Source organism: Eupeodes corollae, chromosome X, assembly GCF_945859685.1.
Source record: "Eupeodes corollae chromosome X, idEupCoro1.1, whole genome shotgun sequence".
NCBI classification, from domain to species: domain Eukaryota; kingdom Metazoa; phylum Arthropoda; class Insecta; order Diptera; family Syrphidae; genus Eupeodes; species Eupeodes corollae.
This window is the reverse complement of record NC_079150.1, coordinates 4,527,570-4,552,966: the sequence shown is the minus strand read 5'-3', so window position 1 is coordinate 4,552,966 and position 25,397 is coordinate 4,527,570. Positions and strand designations below refer to the sequence as shown.

General features: G+C 29.6%; 3 protein-coding genes across 8 annotated transcripts in view; 1 reads left to right on the top strand and 2 right to left on the bottom strand.

Annotated features, from left to right (window-relative positions):
• LOC129953255 (ephrin type-B receptor 1-B) overlaps positions 1-1,502 on the bottom strand; it is a 42,525-nt gene extending 41,023 nt beyond the window's left edge. For 3 of the 6 annotated variants that reach the window (XM_056066246.1, XM_056066242.1, XM_056066247.1), the window contains exon 1: positions 723-1,502. The gene's annotated coding sequence lies outside the window, so the exon portion shown is untranslated. Of the gene's footprint in view, positions 1-713 lie in introns of all 6 variants that reach the window. The other 3 variants (XM_056066245.1, XM_056066249.1, XM_056066243.1) reach the window with 2 other exon arrangements.
• A 4,679-nt stretch (positions 1,503-6,181) lies between these two features.
• On the top strand, positions 6,182-14,155 carry LOC129953348 (nitrilase and fragile histidine triad fusion protein NitFhit). The gene is made up of 8 exons (XM_056066469.1): positions 6,182-6,392; positions 6,472-6,629; positions 6,692-6,856; positions 9,506-9,706; positions 9,766-9,978; positions 11,944-12,223; positions 13,082-13,257; positions 13,900-14,155. The coding sequence occupies exons 1-8, from the start codon at positions 6,341-6,343 to the stop codon at positions 14,062-14,064; spliced, it is 1,410 nt and encodes a 469-aa protein (XP_055922444.1). The 5' UTR covers positions 6,182-6,340; the 3' UTR covers positions 14,065-14,155.
• On the bottom strand, positions 14,076-19,893 carry LOC129953349 (ADP-ribosylation factor 6). The gene is made up of 4 exons (XM_056066470.1): positions 19,576-19,893; positions 19,306-19,513; positions 14,384-14,779; positions 14,076-14,307 (listed from the first exon to the last, which is right to left on the bottom strand). The coding sequence occupies exons 1-4, from the start codon at positions 19,659-19,661 to the stop codon at positions 14,152-14,154; spliced, it is 846 nt and encodes a 281-aa protein (XP_055922445.1). The 5' UTR covers positions 19,662-19,893; the 3' UTR covers positions 14,076-14,151.
• Positions 19,894-25,397: the final 5,504 nt, after the last annotated feature.

Genomic DNA, 25,397 nt, shown 5'->3' with positions numbered 1-25,397 from the left:
GTGATGATACAGGAATATTTCTATTTTAATAGCATATCTCTAAATAAACTAAACATTCTGTGAATTATTTTTTTTTATTTGTATTCTCCTTTAATTAATAGGAAGATCTAATTCTATTTTATTTTTAATAAGAGTAAAAATAATAAAATATATACAAAGACTCGGAATTATTCTGAGTACCATACCTAAGTAAGTACTTTTTCATTTTATTGCACTTAAACATAAATCCGTTTACTAATCTTATTCTTGCAAAAAAAAAAAAAAACTGCAAAAGGGAGTGCAACCCGCTATTGCTGTACCTATAACCTTGATAATTTATCTCTTTTTCAAAATTAATTGTTAAATAAAACAAACACTTTAATTAGGAAAATAGTACATACAAATACTTTTCCACGATTTTCGAGAAGCTTAGAAATGCAGGTACGTTCAAAATAAGAACAAAAGAATAGAAAAAACGAAGGAACAAAAACGACTAATTAAAAAAAGGCCTAGATGCAAATATTTTGTTCCCAAAAGGAAACAGGAGACAAGAGACAAGGAATATGCCAAGCTCCCCAAAAAACACACGGTTCGTGAAACAAAACAAAAAAAACATAGAGTTATTTCTTTTTTCTGTATCCTTATCCTGCTGCAAATCCAAAAAACAAAAAGAAAAACTCTTCATATGAAAAACAATGAAAAAAAATATCTAAATACCAAACCATTGCACACACCTTCCTTACCTTTTTTCTTTACTGTATTTTTCTTCTTGTTTTATCAACAAGAGTTTACAACCACCTTCCACCAATACCAATTTGGCCCAGCGCTCCAGCAGCAGAAGACGCAGCAGCAGCGGTAAAAAGAAAGAGGAATTAGAATTTTATATGAAGACGGAAAAGATACAGATCAAATCCGAACGGAACCAAAAATTAATTTAATTAAGACCGCTGAAGAATGAAGAAATTGAAGTTGAATGTTTATGCAGACATATTATTAACTTCTTGTATTATTTGTTTAAAAACTTTTTCTTTTTATGGAACAGGAGGAACTCAACATTTAAAAAGCACAGCTACAGATACACGCACGAATCGACAAACGACATTTGTTTAGGGTGAAAGGTGATTTTTGGCCAAAGGAATATCTCTTGACGAGACGACTGTTTCGTTTTCGTTGTTTCTTTTTTAATGTATAAAGCGCCCTTGATTACATTTGCTTCTTCCCGAGTGGTAAAATAAAAGAAAAACCAAAGATACACTCTATAACACACAATCCCAATAATCCAAGTTTTCTTTTTTTAAATGCAGAACTATTGTTTGTTAGTTTATTGTTTAATGGAATTTCCTATTAATACATTATCCCGAAGAAAAATAAATACATTAATTTATTATTGGAAAGATAAAATAAAGCATTGAGCGCCGGAGACACGACGAACGGACGAAAAATCGAAAAGCACACGAAGAGTTCTTTGCAACATTTCTTTCTGTTTTTCCTTTTTTTTTGTTTTTCAACAACTTTAGTTTCCTTTGAATGCTGTAGATGATTACTATACACTTATACATGCAGATAGGGACGGTGCAATGAGAAAGTACAGCGCAGCTATTTACTGGTCTGCTCTAAAACATTTAGTTGTCTTGCGTAAATGTTTGAGGAATATAGATATATAATTGAATTCGATTTTTGATTTGTCTAACTACTCGTTGAATGGTGTAGAAAGAGATGAAAGGAATTAATACGTCAAGATCTGTTTTATTTCACTAAACCTGTTCTTTTTGAAAAAATGTATTTTTTAAGTGCTGCCAGAACTGAATTATTTTGTGAAAGGTGAACAAATTCAGTATATACTTTTAGGATACAATTTGAATATTTACAAGAGTTGATTTTGTTATGCTTTTGAATAAGAAATATGTGTATATAAGTCAAGGCTTTCAATATTAGTGTTTTTTAAACGTTATCTGTTTCACCGTTATTTAATAGGATTTGCCCTATGTAACGTTGCATAAATTCGTATACCTACCCATATAACACATTTTCCTATAAATTATAGCTAAATCAAGTCCATATCTCTCGAGATCAGGATAGATACAAAGACTTGCTGAATGAGACTTTGTTAACATTATAATAATAGTCAAGCCAATAATATTTATTGCTTGTGGCAAAATGATATAATATAACTACATCAGTTGTTTCTCATTTGGTAAATATTTGATAAGCGTTCGAAAATGGCAATGGATTGAGGTTAAAATAAGAGTAACATGAGTTAAGAATAAAAAATCAGACATTTTACTTTTAGCCTTCTGCCAGAAGTATTTTAATAATTTTTTAAAAGCATTCTTTAACTAAAGACCCCGATAACTATTTTACTTATACCAACGCTTCAATTTGATATTTGACAATTTGTAAGAAAAATGTAAAATTGTCTAGGAATTTCTTTTTTTCCTTTAAAAGTAATCTCAATTAAAGTCAGGAAATAAAAAAAACTGCAGTTCTTTCCTTGCATTTTATAATTTGCGTTTAGAATAAATTTGCTCAGTATTCTGTTGTCGGGGAAAATTGGAACGAAAATTGTATATACATAACGTTATGCTTCGCATGAAATAATGTATGTTATGAAAGAGTTTGACATTTTCCGAACGGTTAGGACGTTACAAAATTCGTACATTTTGGACAAATAAATGAAAATTCTTTAACTAATTTTGACACTATATAATACAAACAAATATCAAATTCTTTTATGTATTATGTATTAAAACGCTTAATTTTTAGACTTGAAATATTGAAGGTTGATTATATTGAAGACAAACATGATAATCTTTATTATAGCATATTCGTTCACATTTCTTCTTATTTTTAAATGTTTGTTTTTTATGTTTTGTTGCATCTTTTTGAAGAATTTCATTTAAAGTTAATTTTGACCGTGAGATTTAACAACTGAATGCAATATTTTTCTTACATTAGTGAGCAACACTATAGTGTAAAAGAGATATAGTATTTTATAGGAAGTACGGACAAAACACTAGTGCAAAGAGGGATATGCGGAAAAATTGTGTAACATTTACATTTAATACTCACAGTCACAGCGCACAGCCTGCTTCTGCTTCATTTTGCACGAACTGTCAAAATTTTTCAATAAAATAATATAATATAATAAAATAGTAACAAAGTAAAGTATGTCAATGGTGTTCACATTCACTTTAGGTATTTGACATCTAAATTTGCCTCCCTCTACATTTATGCATTATGTAGATGCAAAAACATGCAAATCCAATTTTGAACTATACATTTTTAAATCTAATACTTGATTAATTTTCTTATCCGTTCATTGATTCGTGGAATTTTGTTTGAATTTTGTAGTCATCATTCAAATTCTTTAAAATTATTTAAAAAATAAATGTAGCTATAAATGCGTTATTATTTTTTGGAAAAACTATTAGCATTAGAATTCATCATATTGTATTTATCTTTCTAATAAGTTCTTATAAGAGCGGCACCTAGTGGCTACGGTGGCATTAGCTCTTGCAGTTTTTTTTACTTAGCTTTGATATATAAGACTTATGACGCCACCTTGAGGCAACGGCGAACGTTGAAAAATGGTAATACTACTGATTGTATACCCAAGGATATACCTTTGTGCATAAAAGTAGGCGTTTTTTTATTTAAGCTGAGAGCAGAGAACTGAGCTGTCGAAAAAGATATGTGTTTATTAAGAAGAGTCCAAATGAGGATTCTGCGGTGAAACGCCAAATTTTTTTAACAAGTCTTTTTGACTCATTAGTTCAGAATTTGAGTTGTAAAAAAAATAACAAGAAAACTTGAACTTTCCCAATTTAAGAAATCACTTATTCTTGAAAATAAACTGTGCTTCCTATAATGTTAAGATATTTTTTCATAACAACTTTTTATTTTAATAAAAATAATAAACAAGCGCTGTTTGTTAACTACTCTTTATTTTTGTTTCTTCTAATATTTTGACAATTGTATCAATTTTCCATTTTTAACAAGCAATTTATTTAAACGCAAGGCATTTAATTGGTCATTGCCATTGATCTCCACACGGCATCGCTATTTCTGCCACTATTGGCTGAAACACATACACGCTTCAGCTTCGGCTTCGTCTGCGTTACGTTAGGCCCGCTTCGAGGTTGCTTTGAATGACATTTCTATTATTTCATCCCTCCAAAGAGCAAATATTTTGTTTGTTGACATTTTTTTACAGCTGATGAGCTGTCAGACAAAGCAAATGTTCAGATAATTGAACTAGAGCTTCCGTTTGGAGTCACATTACGTTCTTTTTCTTACGATTGTCAAACGAAACGTGAGGTCGAAGCTCCATTGTGATAGCATGCATTGAATTCCTATGGCTGAACTCGTAAACGTCAGGCGAAGCCGAAGCTGAAGCTTGTATGTGATTCAGCCATATATGCACTTTCCAACCTAAAAACTTTGTAAAAATAAAATAAGAAGTGTCTAACGCAAGGGGAACACATGTGATTTTTGTTTCGAAACTGTTTGATTGCAAAAATGAATCTTATGAAATTATGAGTTTGTATTTTAATAAAAAAATACTTTGAGCTAAATTAGGAGAAAAAACACAGCCAGTCTCTCTTGGGTACGTTACAAAAAGCATACAGTTTTTATTCATATAAAAATAATACCAAATAAGATTTCCACAATGAATATAAAAACGAAAGCGAAACAACAGTGAGTATCGATTTTCTTGGATTATTGGAATCAATTACAACCTTATGAAAAATTACAAAACATTTAAGTTTTTTTTATTAATATATACATATTAGGATAATGAAATTCCACAATCTCAAAAAACCAAAATCCTGAAAAATTATATAATATGAATTTTTTGGGATATCCTTTTATGTATAAGTGCATTTAAGTGCAATTTCGTGTATTTGTTAACGTGTGTGGTAGAGTAGTCATATTTCCAGTAAAATATATTTTTATAATTGTATTAGTACTAATGCAAAGAGGGGTAAGACCACCGAAAATCCAGATTTGCAGATTTGATCCTAAATAAAAAATAAATCAGTTTAATTTACCCTATGGAATGCAAAAACAGGAAAATTTTCTGTTTTGACAGATCTAGATCAAAAAATAAATTGATTTACTCTGTCCATGGGAAACCTTATAAGAAACATATGTATATGCGTACATAGTTACGGAACTGTCAATTCTTTTAAATAAATACATAAAATACGCAACAGTTCGTAGAGAACCAGGGCCTAGCGACTTACAACTTTAAACCATTCCTGTGTGCGAGTAATGGCAGGAACGGTTATCTAAATTTAAAAAATGCATTCCCGTTTGATTAGCATCAAAAAGTTCAATTTTGTTACTATGTGCTGCTAACTACCCGCCCAACCATTGATTTTTAATAACTTCTTAGGGACCAATTAGAGCACTCATTGAAGTCAATACTTAAATTTTTTGAATGCATATTTGACTGTACTTCAGGTAACTTGATACATATAATTCAATGACGTACATTTGCTGATTGCTATAAACTCTCATCAGTACAAAATTCAGATTCCTCTCATTTTAATTTTCTCTGATGATTTTTACTGATAGCTACAACCGGACCTTTATTGCTGCTAGCTAAAGCACAATTCACATGAGCACTACCAACGACTAACGAATGAACGAATATTCGTCGATTTTGACATTTCTTTCACATGAGAGATTTTAATTCGTCGCGAATGAAGTTTAACAAGGAGCCACAGCCAAACACCATTCACCTCTGAAACAAAATCAAGAATGAATTGTTTAGGTTAAGTACGCGCGATTATTTTATTTGTTGCAAGTGTGGATAATGTGGAACGCGAATAAAGTTTGATAGTTCGTATCAACTATAATTTTTTTCGCGACGAATAAATTTGTTTTCTTAAATTTATTAATATACGTTATTCAAAAGTATGTATCATAAATCAAATAGACACTAAATTGCTATCGTTTTATTAAGAATTTGTGTCCAAATATGTCTTCAAACGTATATAAACTCACATTTTGTAATTCATTCGTCGTTCGTTAGTCGCGCTCATGTGAATACTACTTTAAATGCAATCAAGGATGATGAGCGTTCTGGTTCTGGTGGTTGCATGCCCTAAGTAAATATAAAATATGTGTTTTTCAAACAATCGATAACAAATATTACATATCGATAACACAAAGATTTACTTGACATATCAAACAAACTACTTCAAAAAGAACGCACCACATTTGAATTTGTACTCATTTTAGTTTTATTTGTTGATGTTTTGATTTGATAATTTGTATTATGCGACTCGACTAGAATCAAACTGAGTACTGCTTAAAGTTAAATACAACTAGTTCCTTCATCCTCAAACTTTCAATGTTTGTTCGCCTATTTACAAGAAAAATCACCCGACTATCATCACGCCAAGGTAAATAAAATAATTTAAAATAACTATGACTTTTACAGTTTAATTCTTCATAACTATATTTTTCGTATAAATCACTTAGACGTAATTCTTCGAAGAACTATGTCGGCTAAATTGCTATCAACTGAAATATCCAAAAACGTTTTTGGTGTATCGCAAATGTGTGCAACAAATGATAAGAATGCAAATTTTGACAAAGTAAGGCAGCTTGTTGAAAAGGCTAAAAGCTTGGACGTTAAGGTAGGTTTTATTTTTTGTCCATTGCAAACTGGGTTCATATTCAAATCGGAACGTTTATATAGATTCTGTTCTTACCAGAATGTTGCGATTTTGTTGGCGAAAACCGGCAAGAGACCATTGCATTATCAGAGCCGCTTACCACGTCCGTATCGGCGTTTGCAGAAATCGCTAAGGAGAACAATATGTGGTTGTCACTTGGCGGCATTCATGCATCGATTATGGATTCGGTAAGTTGGATTGAAGTCATTCGTAGATGCATTTGAACGCTTCTGATTTTTACTAAATATTGCAACTTATTATTCTATAGTACTTCTCGCATTAAGGTGTAAACCTTTGGATAAATAAATATTTATTTTGTGTAGAGATCCAAAAACCTTGTAATTCTTTAAAATGAATCAACAACAGTTTTTGACAGCTTGAGCGATTATACAACTTAAGAGCTAAATTATATTTTTTGTTAATAATTAGGTGCGTTAAGTCTCAGACAGATAGGGTATCTAAATACCTTTTTGTTAAACAAAAAGAATTTCTGGTATACGTGGGATTAAAGCAACCCGAAAATTAACACACAAATTTGTATGTTTTTTGCTTGAAATCCGTTCAATTATCAAAGTCCAAATGTGTCTCCTTTTTCTGAACAGCTATAGTTCAATAGGGCAATAATTGATTATTTTAGTGACCTTTGTATTCAGCAATATGATATAGTTAAGTGTGCTTCAGGTTCTAAACACCACTTAATTTTATCATATAGTTCAATAAAGTATCTAAATATCCATCTATCCAATATAGCCTATTCAACTCCTTTAATTAATTGACAAAATGCAAGACAGTCTGATTTTGTATCAATAATCTACCACGCCTTCATATTGACTGCATGTTCTTTGTTTCATTTGCTTATTTACTTATCATTAACTTTTGTATGTGTTTTTGTACTGAAGAAAACAATAAATGATTCTATTTACAAATGAAATATAAAAATGCGACTAAGAGATAAAAGCGTATTACCGATAAATATTTGCTCATATTTAATATTTCAAATCAATGCCCAGTTTCGCATCCCAGCCTTGACTCTTTATTAAAAAAGAGATTACAAAGAATGTAATGCCCCCACTATTAAATTTTTGCAAAAAGCCATAATTGCCTTTTTAAACACAAAGTGCTGGACAAAAAGGTCATCTGGTAAATTTTGGTTAGTTAAACATATACCTCAATAAAAGAGATGGAATTTAGTTAATACAACTTATTTTTGTTTTCATTATTTATTAATTAATGGAAAATTATTTTTTTTATATTTTTTGAGTTGAAAAATTAATTTTTCAAAAACTATTAACTCAAACAACTTTATTAAAAAATCCTAGTTTTTTCAAATGCTATAGCAGGATTTTGTATGTGTTACAGTTGTTTTTTAGAAAAATGCCCTTGCCGCCTAAATTGGAAATTGGAAGTTGGAAATAAAACCTCTCCAATACGATTTTTTTCTTTTATGAACCCAACCAACTTGCTCTAGCCTTTTGGTGCATCTTATGCTAATAACCCTGTATAAAGACCAACTGGTTTGATGCTCCTTCTACACTAAATTTTGCTTGCAGTAAAACCAAGTTGCAAGAATAAAAATAAGGACATCATGCTATAAAAAAATCGCCAACTCTTTGGTCAGACAGCTAAAAGATGTGTCAAAAGCATGATTAAGGTACTAAGAACTTTTGGAATAACTTCATAAAACAAGCTGCTTTCGATTAAAAAAAGTTGAGTAAATATTTCTGTAACTATAAGGAGCGAAAAAATACATTATGCTAGATTTAAATCTTACAGACAAATGAAAAAATAATAAAATATTACATCCTGGTTATTTGACACAGAAATTTATTTTTGTATTTCATTTTTCTCGAAGATCAACCAACTGGCCAAGTATTTGGCGTAAGTTCAAAAGATCTTAGGTCAAAAAAGTGAAGTAAACGTTTGTGTTTCCTCAATTTGTGTGTGCCTCAAAAATATTGTTCTATATACAGATTTTTAAATTGTAAATGAAAGCTTACAAAAGATACCTTAAGGAATCCAAAGAGGTATAAACTATTGTTATATGTACAATGCCAGAATAAATTCCCCTTTTACTTTTCCATGTCAAAGTTTTGAAAAATGCAGAAATCGGGACACCTTTTAACTCGTTCGATTTTGAATTTTTATTCAAAAGCTTTTAATACAAGAAGAGTAATTGATGCCTCAAGATATCAAAGGAAGTAGAAACTATTGCTGTGGCTACTGTAGTAGAGTATGGACGTGCTTCAATACCATTTTCCTTCTGATTTTTCATATAAAAAAGTGGCAACATTTAAATGAAATTAACTCAAATCACTTTTAAAACATGTCTAAATGTATTACTCACACCACTTTTAAAACATGTCTTAATATATTATTTAAAATTTTACTCGCCCATGAAGCGTTTTCTCTTCATTTTTGCAATATTTTCAGAGAGTGCCATCTTGTAAACATTTCTTACCTGTAGACAAAACAAATTGTTTTATAAATATTTTGAAAAATATTCCAAAATAAATGATCTATCATACTTATTGAAAAAAAGAATAAAAAAGAGACGATACGATTGAAAACAGAAAATTTGTTTTGCCTCGTCACGTTAAATTATAAAACAATAATAATAAATATAAACAAACTTCATGAACTCAGAACCATTCGAATTTTCAAATGTTTGGAATGTTTTTGGTGCTTTAAGGATATTTTGTTGTTCATTTTAAATTTTGTTACCATTAATAAATACCTATATCTCAAATAGCACCACGAAATCTAAATTTGGTCCCCTGTACAATAATTTCTTACATAAATTACTTCTTTATATTTATAAATTTATGTAAATATTTCAGGCTGGCAAAAAAACCGATAAAATCTACAACACTCATGTGATAATCAACTCAAATGGTGAAATTGTGAAATCCTATCAGAAGTTACATTTATTTGATGTTGAAACACCAACATTCCGTTTCCGCGAATCTGATGTTGTTTCCAAAGGACAAAGAATAATCCAGCCAATTGAAACGCCTATTGGTAAATTAGGAATGCAGATTGTAAGTCCAAAAAAAATAACATTTATTACTATTTTATCGATTATTTTGTTCTTACCAAGTGCTATGACGTTCGTTTTGCTGAACCATCCATTGAATTACGAAAGCTAGGTGCTGAAATTCTTTCATACCCCTCGGCATTTGCATTTGCAACTGGACAAGCTCACTGGGAAGTATTGTTGAGAGCTAGAGCTATTGAGAATCAGTGTTATGTTGTGGCACCAGCACAAATAGGATTCCATAATCCTAAAAGGCAAAGCTACGGAAATGCAATGGTAAGTCAGTGAAAAAATAAGAATTAACCATATGACTATGCACTTTAACGGAACTGCATGACCTCAATTTAAATATGGCATTCTTCTTTCTTGCATCGCATTGCATCAATACAGGAACAAATCTTTTGTTGGTTCGAGTCCAAATATTGCTTTGGTTATATTACTGGAATATAATTTTGGTTGGTCAAAATTCTGTATTTCAAAATGCTGTACACTTTTATGTCAGAATTTTTAAAACTAAATATTTTTAGAAATTATCCTTATCGAGTCTTTTTTTACGTTCTCCGTAGTCGCTACGGAGCGTTGCGCGATCATAAAGAATGGTGCGAATGCTATTAGTTCAAAGCTTGGTAATCTCTGCCATTATTTTCACCTTTAATCGGGCATCCTCAAGAACAAGTTTTTCGACTTCTTTGATGTTCTCTCCCATACAAGCAGTAGCCGGGGCGCCGTAGAGACGGTCTTCTTCAATGCTCTGTCTGTCTCTCTTAAACTCACTTGACCACTTTTGCACAGTTGATAATGAAGGTGCGGAACCCTGGTAAAGAGGCAACATTTGACCTTTTCCTTGCTTAGTGAGAAATTTAGTTACAGCGTGATGCTCAATTTTCATCTAGAGATAAAACGTGAATTATTAATATTCACATTTATATGAAATTTTGCACGAATGCACTAAAATAATAGTATTACTTGATAAATAAGTCAATTTATATATTAAACCACAGCTTCACCCCGATACCGATAATATATTGAACGCCCCTCGTAATTTCATTTAAAAAGCAAACTTCATCAAATTTCATATAGAAAATATAACAAAGCAGGGTTGTGATAAAACTGTGAAAACTTAAAATCCTATGTAGGAAAATTAAGCATAATAGAATTCCAAAGTTACCACATTGCTAAATTCGTAGTATCTATTTTCAGTTGCTTACTATGCAGGTACATAGGTTTTTTTGAGCTTCGAAGTACTGTTTACGAATTAAGTTTTGGAAATCGAATTTTAAAAAACGAATTCATTTTTTTTCAATGTTCCACATTTCGGTTGATTTTGAAAACTTCCGCATAAGTATTTATAATTCAAGTGTTATGTTATTTACTAAAAACTTTGTGATACACTCATTTTTTACAAACTTGAATAAAAATAATAATACATTTTAAATTTAAATCTTTTTTATTGATTCTTGCTTAACATCAATGCACAAAAATGTTGATTAACTGTGTTCAAATACAAAACTAGTAAATTTGTATACTAGCTTTAACGTTTGCGTCTTCGTTCGTAAATGATAATTCAATTGTTATAAGGAGTAACGGTGGAAAAAAGCAGTAATTAAGGTAGCAATGTTTCTTTACAAATGGCACATATGTCCATGTCTGATGTTCTCCTACAGTTCCCATTAAATAGTTTACAACAATGAAATATGACAAAAAAGGTTATCCACAGCAACGCCATAGTATTTAATACCTCATATATGCCTTTTTATTGTATTCTGATAATATATTTGTGCTGGTTTTTGAAAAAAAAATGCATAAAATCAATTTCTGACGAAAATAAACTATCAAAAGGCACACTTTGTAAGGATACAGTATTTTGTGTTCAGATATTCAGAGACACAATATTATGAAATTCACTGTTACGTCCATATAGCATTTTATTAGAAAGTATTTTAAGATTACAGTGTTTAAAAAAGTATACAGAATTCTGATAATACAAAATTATGAAAAACAGAATTTTGACCCACTCTTATATTGAAAATCTCGAAAAGTAAAATATAATACAACTTTTTTTAAATTTGAATGCGTGTTGCTATGTGCAATATCTTATTCGTTGTGTACAATAAACTGAAGGTAAAATAAAACAATACAAATTAAAAACAAAAACAATGTATTTGTGTCATATGTTTTGCAGTTTCGTAAGGTGCGGTCTTGTCATTGATACACCAATTAAAATTTTGATTTTTTTCAAAGATTGTTGATCCTTGGGGGGAGATTATTGCGTGCAGTGAGAAAAAAGAATTAGATGTAATTACCGCCCGAATAGACATCGAAAAGTTAAATAAAGTTCGAAAGAATATGCCATGCTTTGAACATCGTCGAAACGATGTCTACACTTTGACTGCAATAGGAAGTGTTGAATTGGAAAACATCGATCGACCATTCGGTCCGCAAATTATTCCAAAATCGACTATCTTTTTTGAGAGTAAATACTGTTATGCATTTACGAATTTGCGCTGTGTTGTGAAAGGACGTAAGCAGTACAAAATTAAGATTACTAATTGTTTAACCTAAGTTGTAATGAAAGTGAATTTGCTGCCGTATTTGAATTCTAATACTCAACCAAATGTAGAAGATTCTCTGCCAACTAAGCTAACAAAGTATTTTATTCGATTCAAAGGAGAAATCAATCCGTGCACTTCAAAAAATTCATCGAAATTTTAGCTAATCCCAAACGTTAATTTGCCACAAATGTCTTTTTTTTTTGTTTAATTTGAAATACATAAGTAATCAAGGTATTGATGAAGCTATTTTATAAACACATTGAAAACTTAGGCTCTAGTATTGATTGTCCAAATCTATTCTAAAGTGAGCACGTTCAATGTACTAAATAGTGATTTCTCTTTTTTTGCTACATTTCGTGGTTTTAAGTTAATGGCGCTTGCGTTTGACATCTGCATCTGCCTTATTAGTATTAAGTAATGACTGTCGTTCGATGCGTTTTAATGTTATTTAAATGTTTGCCATTTATAATAGTGGACTGCTTAACAAAGAAAAACGCTTTCAAAAACTTTTGATACAAAACTGTTGATTCAAAGTCCACCAATTGCGCGATGATTATGGTTTTCATAATCGACCAACTTAAGAGATTTCTTACGACTGATGTCGTAATGCATGTTCATCATATGTATTTCCGTTAATGCTCAGTCGAAAATGTTGCTGCAAGTGGCAACAAGCGACACATTAAGAATAATTATGGCTTTATTAAAGTTTCGGCGTCGCATAATTTAAAAAAAATACAGTTAGCAGAGAATCTATTATTGAACAATTAATTTGATATTCTGTGTTTAAAACGGAAAAATTTATATTTCTTTGTTTATTTTGTTTTTAGATGTTTTAGTATCAACAAAGCGTCAGGCTCCTCGATTAAAAGATCTCAATCCTGATGAAATAAGTGATTTATTTACTACAGTATGTAAAATACAAAAAATGCTAGAAGAGCATTACTGTACTTCATCTGCAACAGTAACAGTACAAGATGGACCCGATGCTGGACAAACCATTAATGTAAGTGATAACAAGTACTCACCGAACTACAAACCCAATATTCTAGTTTCTTCTCTTTATTTGAGAATTGAGACAAATCGTAGTAAAAGAATCGAAGTCCTTACGTATATTAAAATGGCACGTTTTTATTAATAGTATTAAAATTACTAATTATTTGCATTCACTGACGAAGTTGATTGCCCAAGTATTTGGGTACGCTTCCTGTATTACCTTATAGTTAGTCATTACACTCCATGGCTATTATGTCTTTTTTGTAAATTTTCATTCTAGCCAGATTGAAACAGACATTATTTTCTCCAACTATATTTAATTGGGTTTTGATACTTTGTTTATTCTGAGCTGAAATTTTTCGTACCTTTAACACTTTGTTCAATAATTTTGATTGACTTAATATTAATATTTTATCCAAGAATGTGTTCTGTGTTTAACTTTCTTCTCACTGGTCTAATTCCAAAAAAATATCAATTATATTGATAGGTGTTTTGGTGATTGGAGAATTAATTCTTCTTTATTTAAATAAATTGCAAATGCAACACACATTTGTTATATTTTACTTTATTTATTTTGTATAAGTTTGTTCTTAAATTTATATATTAATAGAAAAAACTATTGATTATTTTTACTAAATATTATTTTTACCAGCATGTTCACTTCCATGTAATGCCTCGTCGTCCCGGAGACTTTGGACATAATGATCAAATTTACACACAACTTGAGAAAATATTTGAAAGTGAGAATCGTGATATCAATGAAATGATTGCTGAAGCCGAAATATATCGCAATATAATAGCTAATAGCCAAATGTAATTAAAAATAAAAACTGTCAAACAATTATATTTTTAAGATTTCAAAGAAAAACATTAAGTTTTTTAATAATAAAAAAACAATAGATGTTTAACTGATATTATTATTGGAAAAAGATGGCACTTGTTCGGCTACTCGAAAAACATTTGCAATTTCGGATGTGTTGCTGGACAAAATGAAAGGAACACTTTTGTGGACTGATGTATTGTTAAAAGCTGGCGCTGTTTTTGGTCTTCGACGTGCAAGCTTTAAAGCAAACAAATAACAATGAGTATAAAGTTAGATTAAAGAAAAAGAATACAAGCAAAAACTCTCTACTTACACTGAATGCTCTCTTAACTGGATCGTATTGTTGCTTTTTCAATATCTTCTCAATTTTACTATCATTCTCTATTCGATATTTTAAATTTTTATAATTTATAATTACATTGTTGGCTAACCATTCGATACCATTCCAGAGATTTCCTAATTCTTGCGGATTGAAATGAATCGATTTTATATTGATTAAGTATTGGTTTGCTAGTTTTTCGAGAGCAAACGCATTTTCAACATCATATAATTGAATTGTGTCATTTGCTAAATCTGATTTGGTACCAATCAAAAGAATGACTTTTCCACGCATAAATTGGTGGGAAGCAATTTTATTAAACATCTGAAACGTTGCTTGGAGTTTTTGAATGTCAATTGACATATCGTAGCAAAATATTAATCCCATTGTCTGAAATGAAAAAAATATTTTTTATATTTCATTAGTACATAAATAAAATTATCGCTTACATCTATAAAAACATTTGTAGGGTTTGAATACTAAAACAACAAATTATAATGCTTACGAGCATAAGGTGCTACAACTCCCTGCTATAAGGTTAACTTACAAAATTATATAATTCGTACTGAAAACTATAATTAGTTAATTACTATTATAATATAAAAAGATATGCACGTACGTATATGGTTTAATAAAAAGAGGTTTCATTTTGATATTAAAAAATTAGTATATTTTAAGGGAAGTCAATTAATTAATTAATTTATAATGTAAAGCAACATAAGCCAAATGGCTATCAAAACAGCGAACTGTTAATGCCAAATTTTCTCCAATTGTACCAAATGTTAACAATTTAAATACGATATTAAAATGGTATTTTTAGTAATACCGTAATTTTTACTTGCAAAGTCCAAAGATGAAACCTTCAAAAGTTACAGCTGCCAAGATAGCGGGTCAAAATGAAACCTTTTTTCTTTTTTGGAAACCTTATATATTTTTATAAGAAATTACTCTATTCAAAAAAGTTTGGATTTAAGCTCTGTTTGATGAAGCGCCGAAGATCGAGTTCGCTGACGAGTTTAAAATTAATAGACTGGATAAGCCATGTGTTAAATAATTTTTTTGTATGTAGAAATCAAAAAATTCGAATCCGAATTAGGAATTGGTAGAACATTTTATGTGGACCCAAAGAAAATTTAAAAATTGGTTATATACTTAAATTAATAACTAGTAATTCAAACATATGTTGATGTGGATTAGTATAACTTATTACATTTTGTAATAAAACACATTCTTGATTCTTTGATTCCTTTTTTGGTCTTTTAAGCTTTTTCGGGGTATTGAGACCCGTTATAAATAACACTGGTTGAACAAATTATTTTTTTTCTGTTACACAAACAAAAGAATACTATTCAATTCATATCGCCTCAAAATTTTCCACATCAAGTTTTTAAAATCTGCCACTTTAAAAATGCTAAAAACTACTAAAAATAGGGTTATAAGCAATATCTCTGAAAAATAAATTGTATTACGATCTTGAAAAGTACAAATCATTCTCTTCTAGATACAATTTAAATTCTCATTTGTTATGAGTCTTTACTTGAATCTATATGAAGTGCAGGGAAAAACTTTAATTTTATACTTTAATAGTTTTGACAAATACGTTTTGGACTCAATTTTTAGTGTTGATTTGAATTCAAACTCTATTTTTTTCTATTATAATAGAATTGTTTAGACAACAGATTCGTTACAGAAACCAAACTTAACTTTAAACTGTTTTTCCTTTTTCTGTTAAGAACCATTTTAGACAAAATAGTTTAGCTATCTGTAAGATAGGTGAAGTCTAACAACGTTTGAAGTTTTTTTCAAATACTATATGGAATATTTCAACTAAATATTTAATAAAAGGATAAGAGATTTGGAAAACCATCACGGATTTTATTTAAAAATAAAACAAATTTAGATAGCCTTGTGTAGGCGCTTTTTCGAATTTAAAAAAGTGATATCTCAAAAACATGACGTGATACATTAATTCGGAAGTCGGAATTAAGGCAGCAAAAATTTTAATGCCAGTAAGAAAACCTTGTCGACTAATGTTAATACTAACACAAAACGGGGATCTCACAGCATATTTAAACGGAAACTCCTCGGATTGTATTATGTATATGGATATTGTGATCAGGTCAATATATGAGCTGAAACTCATGGAAAAATCGCTTTAATTTAAAAAAATAATACTCGTGTTATGTTGGAAAATCTATTCATAGTATAGTAATATTTTACACGAATAACAAAAACAATATCCATAGTATGAATAACACCAATAAAAGTTAGAGTAGAATCTTACATTTTATGGGTTTTTGACATTTATACGAGTTTTGAATGAATCTTTTGTGATTTCGTTCTCAAATGTTGGTACGATTAAAATTGCATTTGCATCTCGATGGCTGTGTTCGTTAAGTAGTTGTGCATTTGGAATTACGTGTTTTCCATTGGGGAAAATATCAATCTATTACTGTTGATATTACTTATTTTTGTTAATGAAATGGACTAACTGGGCTTATTTTGCAATCGGAAACAATAGAAAAGATAATTAAGTTTTACTATGTTTCCAGTAAAGGTTTATTTCAGTTTAAATTAAATAGATCTTTTTGGTGTTTCCACCACACAAGTATGACAGCACTTTCTAAAATGCAAATTATGTTTCAATGTTTCTTATGAAGTGCAAGTGAGATAGTTTGATTCGTGTTAAACAATGAAGAACTGAATAGTTCAGCACCATATAAGAATATGCTACCAACCCCATGCGCAATTTATTTTTTTTTTAAATTTGATTCAAATAAAACTATATTTTTAGTACACAAAGATGCAAATATACAGGCTATAATGCATTATCTGTAAAGCCAACTCCTAGTTTTTTCTTCACAAATTTTGACTCGATTCCAGTCATAGAATCAAGCTCATTTCAACTCGATTCAGGTATATAATGAATTGATGCGAGCTACAAACTCGCTTCAACACCACATGTCAATGTAGTAGTCTACGAACAAGCTTAACTTTTTTATAGAATCTCTATTTCCAGATGTTTTCTTACCATTTCTTCTTGAAAATTGTCCATTTTAATAGTTTTAGTTAGTTTTTTTGGTAATTTAGTTTTAACTTTTGATTTTCACAAAAATTTCTTGTATTTATGTGTTTTTTAATAATTATTCTGACAGATTTTCTTTCAGTTGTAGCAATTTTTAAATACAAAAATCGGTCTACCGCCGATCCGTTTTCTTGGGAATTGTCTAATACTATTTATAGAATGCCAAAAAACACTGGTAATAATTTTTGTTAGAAAATATTTAGAAACAGAAACTCCTCGGACTACATTTTAAGGACATTATGTTTATACAGTAATTCGTGAAAAAATCATAATTTTTGTTATAAGAACTTTACAAAAATAAACTCTTCCGGTTGTATTGAAAGGGCATGAGGTCCGATAAATGAGCTAGAACTTTTAAAATAACGCCAATATATGAAGATGGTTTTATTTAGAAAAACAATCACAAAATTTGTAAAAACAAACATTATCTTTTGTTATCCATTTGTTAAAGTTACTCTTGAATTAGAATTTCTATAAGGTTTAATATTTATAAATTTTGTTTGGTATCATGTTTCTAAGATAACATTTTAAGGATTTGTTTAAATTTGTGTTGATTTTCTTTATAAATAAATTGTTATATATGGAGGATGTATCCATGTGTCTAACGTTATTTTAAAAAAAAAAAAATTATTTGAAAATCGATAGAGAGGTTTTTTTAAATGTAATCTTTTATATATAAAATTTTTCAATTTAAGTTAAAAAAATATTTTTGGTATGTAGTTATCTAGAACTTTTAAGTTTACATTTTACATTTCAATTTAGTGACAATTCCATCCAGATATCAAATTTGGAAAAAGTCAAAATAAAAACAATGACATTTTTGATCATCACCTTTTATTGAGACAGTATAAGAGGTTGTTCAAAAATATTATTGAAATTGGTTGATTAGTACTTGAAAAAAACTATGGGGGTACACTTTTGGAGCAATATGAAAACGATTTTTTTATATTAAACGAAGAAAAAAAATGTTAATTATAACATTACGTTTTCATTTTATAATACAAAATTTTTTTTTATATATTACTAAATAATATATGATATATAATATAATTTAATTTATTTATTGGAAACAAATAAAAAATATGTATAGGTTTGTTTTTGAGAAAATTTGAATTTTCGATATTTGAATAAAAATTTCGATCGACCCAATGCTTTGGGCTGCTGAGGCCCGGACAGACAGACGGAAGGGATCGGGGACACACTTTTTTCGACTCCTCTAACATCGCAATGATATGTTTGATTAAGATTTTGAGTGCGAAATTTTTAAACAAATGTAAAACTTATATGTATATACTATACTATGTATGTATACTTATACGTATATGTACATATGTATGTAGTTCCTATAAGTCGCAAGAAAAAAAATTAAAAAATTCAAAAAATGAGTTCATAGTTCTGATTTTATACTAAAAAAAAAAAACCTATATTTTATTCATTATATATTTACTTTTAAAAATGCACTAAGAAGTACAAAACGTAATTAAAACGGTTTGGAATTGCGCCATTCGAGTAGTGAAACTTGTCCCATGAGTGTTCCAATAAATCTAAGAGTGCGGTGAATTTTAAACATATTTTAAAAATCAAGATTATGTGAGTACTTCAGTTTACCTACTTATTTTTATCTTCTAAAAAAATTTGTGAAGTCGAATTTTTTCAATTCAAAAAATAAACGGACAGGAATCGAACGCAAACATTATTTATATAAAGGTTTTCGTTCAAGGTGTTATCAAATTTATATTCCTTTATTATCAAGAACATTTTGCCGAAGGAACATAAGTTTATGAGAGATTGGTAGATATCAGATTTCTTTTTTACAGTATTTTTAACTTACTCTACAATAATAATTATGCCATAATTTTTGATTTTGTCTATTGCCTCCAACTTCTGTTATGGACAGTGAGCACTTAGCCAATTGGGTCTTAAAGCATTGAACACCATTAGTTGTATGGTAATGGGTTCTCTTCTTTCCTGCAAGTATGTAGCCAATTTCGGTTTTTCCAACATTTTCCAAGCCCAGAAGAAGAATCTTTAAATCTCGGCTTCAAAATAGGAAAAAAGAATTAATAAAAAAAATACCAATAAAACATTTTTACTATCTTACCTTTCCGAATCAAAGTTGTATCGTTTTTTCCAACAAACACAACAGTAACAAAAACATTTCCGTAGACTTATTTGCTTTTTAATCATTTTTGGTTTGTATTTATATTTTTAATTATTATTTTTTAGACTTATGCTTAATCGGAATCTATCCATAATTTATTTTGTTTGGTCCAGTAAATAAAATTTACGTTTTTATAAGAAATGTTTAATGTACGAGTGTGATTGATTCCGTCAAAAAATTTGTTTTCTTATTCCTTTGTAGCCATTTGTCAGCACCAAAAACAAAAACACACAGTTGCCATGGTTGTGTCAACTGAATGTTGTCGGAATATTGAAAACTAGTTTTGAAGCTTTTAATAGCTTTGAATATCTTTAAGGATTTATTGAAATTGTAATTTTGTTTCATTTTCCGATCTAAAGTTCTGTGAACGAATTAGAAATATGTTTCCGCACAGGGATGGTCACAAAATATTCGGTCTACAGATGAAGGGTTAAAAAACTATAAAGCCTCTTGAATTATCATAGGATTGATTCGAGAATAAAATAATTAACGACCGAAAGTATTTGGGTTAATTTGCTTTTGTTAACATAAAGATAAAAAATGGTAAAAATGACTAATGATCTAAAATATTGCCTTCACTATATTATTATTATATTATTATAGGAAATTCTAAAATTCCAACATTTAATTACATGTTAATTAATGATCTTTTTATTGATTGTCAAGATTTTGGAGTGATTCAAATTTCAAAAAGAGTCTGAGATGCGACCCACACTTATAACTTACCATCTTGTCTGTCGATTTGTCTTGCTTAAAACTATAACAAAACATTCATATACATCTCGCAATGGTTTTCGTGTTTTGTTAAAATAGTTGTGAGACCAACAATATTTTGCATATAATAGTATAATTTTGTTGCTGATATTTTAAATACAAGTTTTAATAATGTTTCCTTCGTGTTTTTATTTTGCAAATTTTCGATCATCCCTAAAATTTTTCTAAATTTTGAAACCTATATTTTTTTCAGGTGAAATTAATTTGAAGCCAATACCTTTAAATTTTAAAAAGATATTTAAGTTGAAAATTAATTTGTATCAACTTTTAGTTTTTTCTTAGGTTTTATTTTTCATCAATTCGATTTTTCTCAAAATTTTACCAGCTGTCAAAAACGATATTCCTCCTTGCGTAAAATTGTCTCTGAGATAAAATCATTCTTTGCTTGTAAATTATTCGAGCCTACAATTATTTTGTTCAGTTTTCTAAATTTATAAAAATAAACAGTTAACTGATTTTTTTTTTAAATCATATTTTTATTTGTATCACGTCACATTACTACAATTTAATTGAAATTGCTAGTTTTATTTCTTCTTGCGATGTTTGGGTGAACCAAAATGTTTATGTTTTTATTTTATTCCTATGATAAAAAAAAAGAAAACAACCCACTCTTTGTTTTTGAATGTCCTTTTTTATTGTAATTATCTGTAATACAACGTTTATTATTATTATTTATCTACGAACTTTAACATGCACGCACACGGAGACATCTTTCTAAAAATCTTTGATTTAGATTCTAGCGACCTTGAAACGTTGAGAAATGTCAAAGTTTCGAAATTTACAAATCGAACTGACTGCTATGACTTCCTATGGAAAGTTAAAAACGATACATTTTGTAATAAAAATATCAATTCTTTTTAGATAAGTGAATAACGTTACTTTAAATGTCAAAATTATGTTTCGAAAACTGATATAGTATTCTCTCTCAGTATTACATATTAATAATTATTTTCAATTGTTACTAAGTGATTTTAAGTAATCATTATTAAATCCTAAAAGATTTTGACTAATTTGTATTAAATTTCATTATAATACTTTCAAAACTGTGTGTAACATGTATCAGTGCTATGTTACTCGTACCTCGTCAGTCCGCTGGCAGTCAAATTCTGAAATTTTTAAATATCTCACAATGTACTTAATAAAGTGATTGGCCCGATTTGGAACAATGCATACAAATATTAATTAGATAAATATCATATACGCCCGAATTTGTAGAAGTTTGTTTCAATAACTATCGCAAACAAAATATCCTCAAAAGTTACCCAACTTTTAAATAATCACCCAAATGCTTAACAGCAATATTATTTTTTTGACACAATATTAGTTATATTTGCAATAATAAATAATGTTTATCAAGGTAAATAGCAAAATTCGGGATACAGGTTATTGAGCTTCGTTAACTTTGCTGTAGTTCGTTCTGCTTACCTTATGTTGAGCCTTTTACAAGATAAGAAGTAAGTACCAAAATATCGCTCAAGAATATTTTATGTCAAACAGATTTTAGCTTTAGCTTTACTCTATTAAAGTTTGCTTTGTTTCTAACAGTAATTTTGTATGATGGTTATATTTTGAGTAAACTTAAAAGTAGAAAATATTCCTGCTTAAGTAAAGTATTTATTGTTTTTTATTAGGATGTCCGGTATTTGCTTAAGTATTTTTTTTGACATGTTCACGCCGAAAAAGTTAATGTTCTAAGAAAAAATTATTTTTCAAAAAAATTTCATACGAAAAAGTACGAGTTAATGTACCTCTAAAGTCATATCTATCCCATAAAAATTTGTGAGGGAATAATAAGGGAATAAAAAAATAAATATTAAAAAAAAAAGTTAAATAACTTATATCGATTTTTAAGTTTACTAAATATTTTAATACATTTCATACATTTCTTACCTTATCTTTTTTACTTCTATAATTTGTTCTTTAAAACTATTTAATCCTTATTTTGTTTTTGAAATAGATTCTTTTTAAGAAATACATTATTTAAAACACATCAAAGATTTCATCAGAAAAAGGTTATAAATATTTTATTTTTACTATCAAATTTAATTAAAGAAAAAAGCCCTAGACGCAACCCACATCTGTAACTTCCTTCCCGTCTGTCGATTTGTGTAAAACTTGAACAAAATATTATAAACAATATTTTGTGTGAGATACAAAATTTTAAGTCAATATCTTTTTTTGTTCTCTTAATACTTGAGTATCAATTTTATTTTTCTTTAAAATGAACTAAACAACATTTTGCACATGATAAAATAAATACATTTTCAAAATCTGTTACTGTTTCTGATTTTTACTATTTTAGGAAGCATTTTGGAAAGAAAAATACGGATGGGATTTTTCTTTTTTTACAGTTCAGAATTTTCAGTAAGTAGTTAGCAAGCGTCAAACTACGATCAGAGGCTCATCATAAGTGCTTGAGGTAGTTGTTAGTAAGAAAATAATACATAGCATACCATTTTTAGCATGAACTATTACACAACAAAAAATAAAATAAAGACGTTTACGATAGTGGAGCACTGGTACTAAACAAATGTTTTAATCCCACCTTAGGTTTAGGTAAGGTTGGAATCGGACACACTTAGGCCAGTTTAATGGCCCATTTTGAACAACATGAATCTTGAAGCTTCCTTCTTAGCCCAATGGAGCATTTGTGTATATTGCTCCAGAAGGGTACCCACAATAGAACCGTTATTTCGTTTTTAAGTTTTCTCACGAATTTTTCTGCTTAAGCTCTTATACCGTCTCCATAATATATGATGATCAAAAATGTTATTGTTTTTTTTTTTAATTACAAAAAAATATTAAAAATGTTTTTTTCGAAATTGGATATTAGATCATTTTTTTACGAAATGTAAAATGGATGCTCTAAATAACTGCATACCAAAAATATTAGTAAGATAAAATTGGAAAATTTTATATACAGAAACTAGCTGACCCGACAAACGTTGTTTTGTCATAGAAATAATTTCTAGAGAATATTTAGCTAGAAATAAAAATGTGGTATATAATTGGGACAAAATATTAAAATAACAAATCAACACACAATTTTTTTAGTTTATTAAAATTATTCTTTAAAATTATATACATATCCCTAATTATTACAATACTCCAAAAAAAAAAACAATATCAATCCGTTGTCGTTGCACAATCATGGTGGTTTCAAATCAAAAATCAAATGGGGTGGCGCAACAGTCCGTTGTGAACCAGGGCCTAGTGACTTATAACTCTCAACCATTCCCGTGTGCGAGTACTGTTGTCAGGAATGGAAGGGACCTACAATTTTAGGCCGAATCAGAACGGCTAGTTTTGAGAAAACACTTTTTCATGACAAGAATTACTCTTGAAGGATTTGTCAATTCCTCGCAAGAGGCAGTACCCGCGAAAATTAATTTTTTTAAATTAAGGTGGCACAGGCAGGGATTGAACCCAAGACCCCTTGCATGACAGTCCAACGCACTAACCATCATGCCATGGGTACTACAATTTCAAATTAAGAAATTAAGAAAAAAAATTACTGGAAATCCAACCTTCAGTTGTAAATTATGCGTTGGGCCTGGTTAATCTAATGAGTTCAAGAACTCAGTTGTATTATGAGATTGTATCTTGAGATCTAATTCGTTGACATTTACATTTTTTGCTGCTAAAATTGCTCTTTCTGCCAGCCACTCCTGATTTGTATATTGTCTGTGTTGTGTTCATCTGGAAATATCTGGTCAATGAGAGCATCTTGTAAATCAATAATTGTGCAGAAATCGACCGGTAATTTTATCCATCCAGTTTCATCTGTAGCCTGTCTTTTCCCTCGCCTATACTACTCGTAACAGTTGTTTTGAGAATGTTCAGTGGATGGATCTTGAAACATTTGAAGATGCATTTTTATTTTCAGTTGTACTTTTTCACCATTACGCCACAGTGGCGATGATTTTAAGCACACGTTGATCTCATCAGCGTACGTTGAACGCGGAATAACGGGAAGTGTTTGTCTGAAATCACCTGAAGAGAGCGCCGCCAAATAGTCTGTCGTTGTTTTTTTTTATACCTTTCAATGTCCTGTTCAACGCCTCGATCGATTGTTTGTGACCCATAGTGCATTCATCATAGATAATAATTTTACACTGTTTCAGCATTGTGGCCATGGATGATGATTGATAAAAACCTATTCTTAGACCTACCGATTGTGTAAGCAAAATTTCATTGAAATTGGTTGATCCGTTTCGGAGAATTATGGCAACTAACACTGTGACAGGAGAATTTTATATATTTACTAAACTAGCGGCTCGGTACGTGCTTGGCTACGTATAAGGCATAATAATAAAACAAAATTATTATTAAGTTAATTTATTCAAACAAAAAATATTTTAAATTACTAGCTATTTAAAAGTCCAAATGACCCAAATGATATTTTGTTTATATTATACGAGTATTTATCAGCAAAGAGTAAAAACTGAAATATAAAAAGAATTAGGCACTCTTACTGTGGTGGGTCTATATAGGTTAGTCTAAAACAGTTACATAAACAATATTTTTAGTTTTTCCATTTTGAGCATGAATAAATAACAGTTGAGTGTACTTACTCTGGAACAGGCAACATAAAAATAAATGAACACCACAAACGTGAAGTGTTTGCCCTTGGGCCTTATTTATGAACATCGGAAATGATAAACGCACAGGATATTGTTATCTTTTGAATTCAAATGGCGTATCAGTTGGAATCATAGGGATACTCGGTATCAAACACACTTCTATTTTTGATTTACCACTTAAGATTGTAGCTTCAATCAAATTTGGCAATAACTTTTTCACTGCCAATCTGGTGCCATTACACAGTTTTGGTGGATTAATGTTTCGCAATAATAAAATCAAAGAATACATTTTCAGATTCAAGCAATGCGGTGGTATACCAGCGGATGGATCTTGAAGCATTTAAACACACATATTTACTTTCGGTTGTACTTTTTCAAAACTACACATACAGCGTCTTGGTTATT

Bases quoted from the DNA above. Each gene is read 5' to 3' on its own strand.
- LOC129953348 (XM_056066469.1), top strand. From the start codon at position 6,341: ATGTTTGTTCGCCTATTTACAAGAAAAATCACCCGACTATCATCACGC. The intron at 6,393-6,471 runs GTAAATAAAATA...TAAATCACTTAG, and splicing joins CCGACTATCATCACGCCAAG to ACGTAATTCTTCGAAGAACT. The intron at 6,630-6,691 runs GTAGGTTTTATT...ACGTTTATATAG, and splicing joins CTAAAAGCTTGGACGTTAAG to ATTCTGTTCTTACCAGAATG.
- LOC129953349 (XM_056066470.1), bottom strand. From the start codon at position 19,661: ATGATTAAAAAGCAAATAAGTCTACGGAAATGTTTTTGTTACTGTTGT. The intron at 14,780-19,305 runs GTAAGTTAAAAA...TTTTCATTTCAG, and splicing joins GGCATAATTATTATTGTAGA to ACAATGGGATTAATATTTTG. The intron at 14,308-14,383 runs GTAAGTAGAGAG...TTTGCTTTAAAG, and splicing joins CAGTTAAGAGAGCATTCAGT to CTTGCACGTCGAAGACCAAA.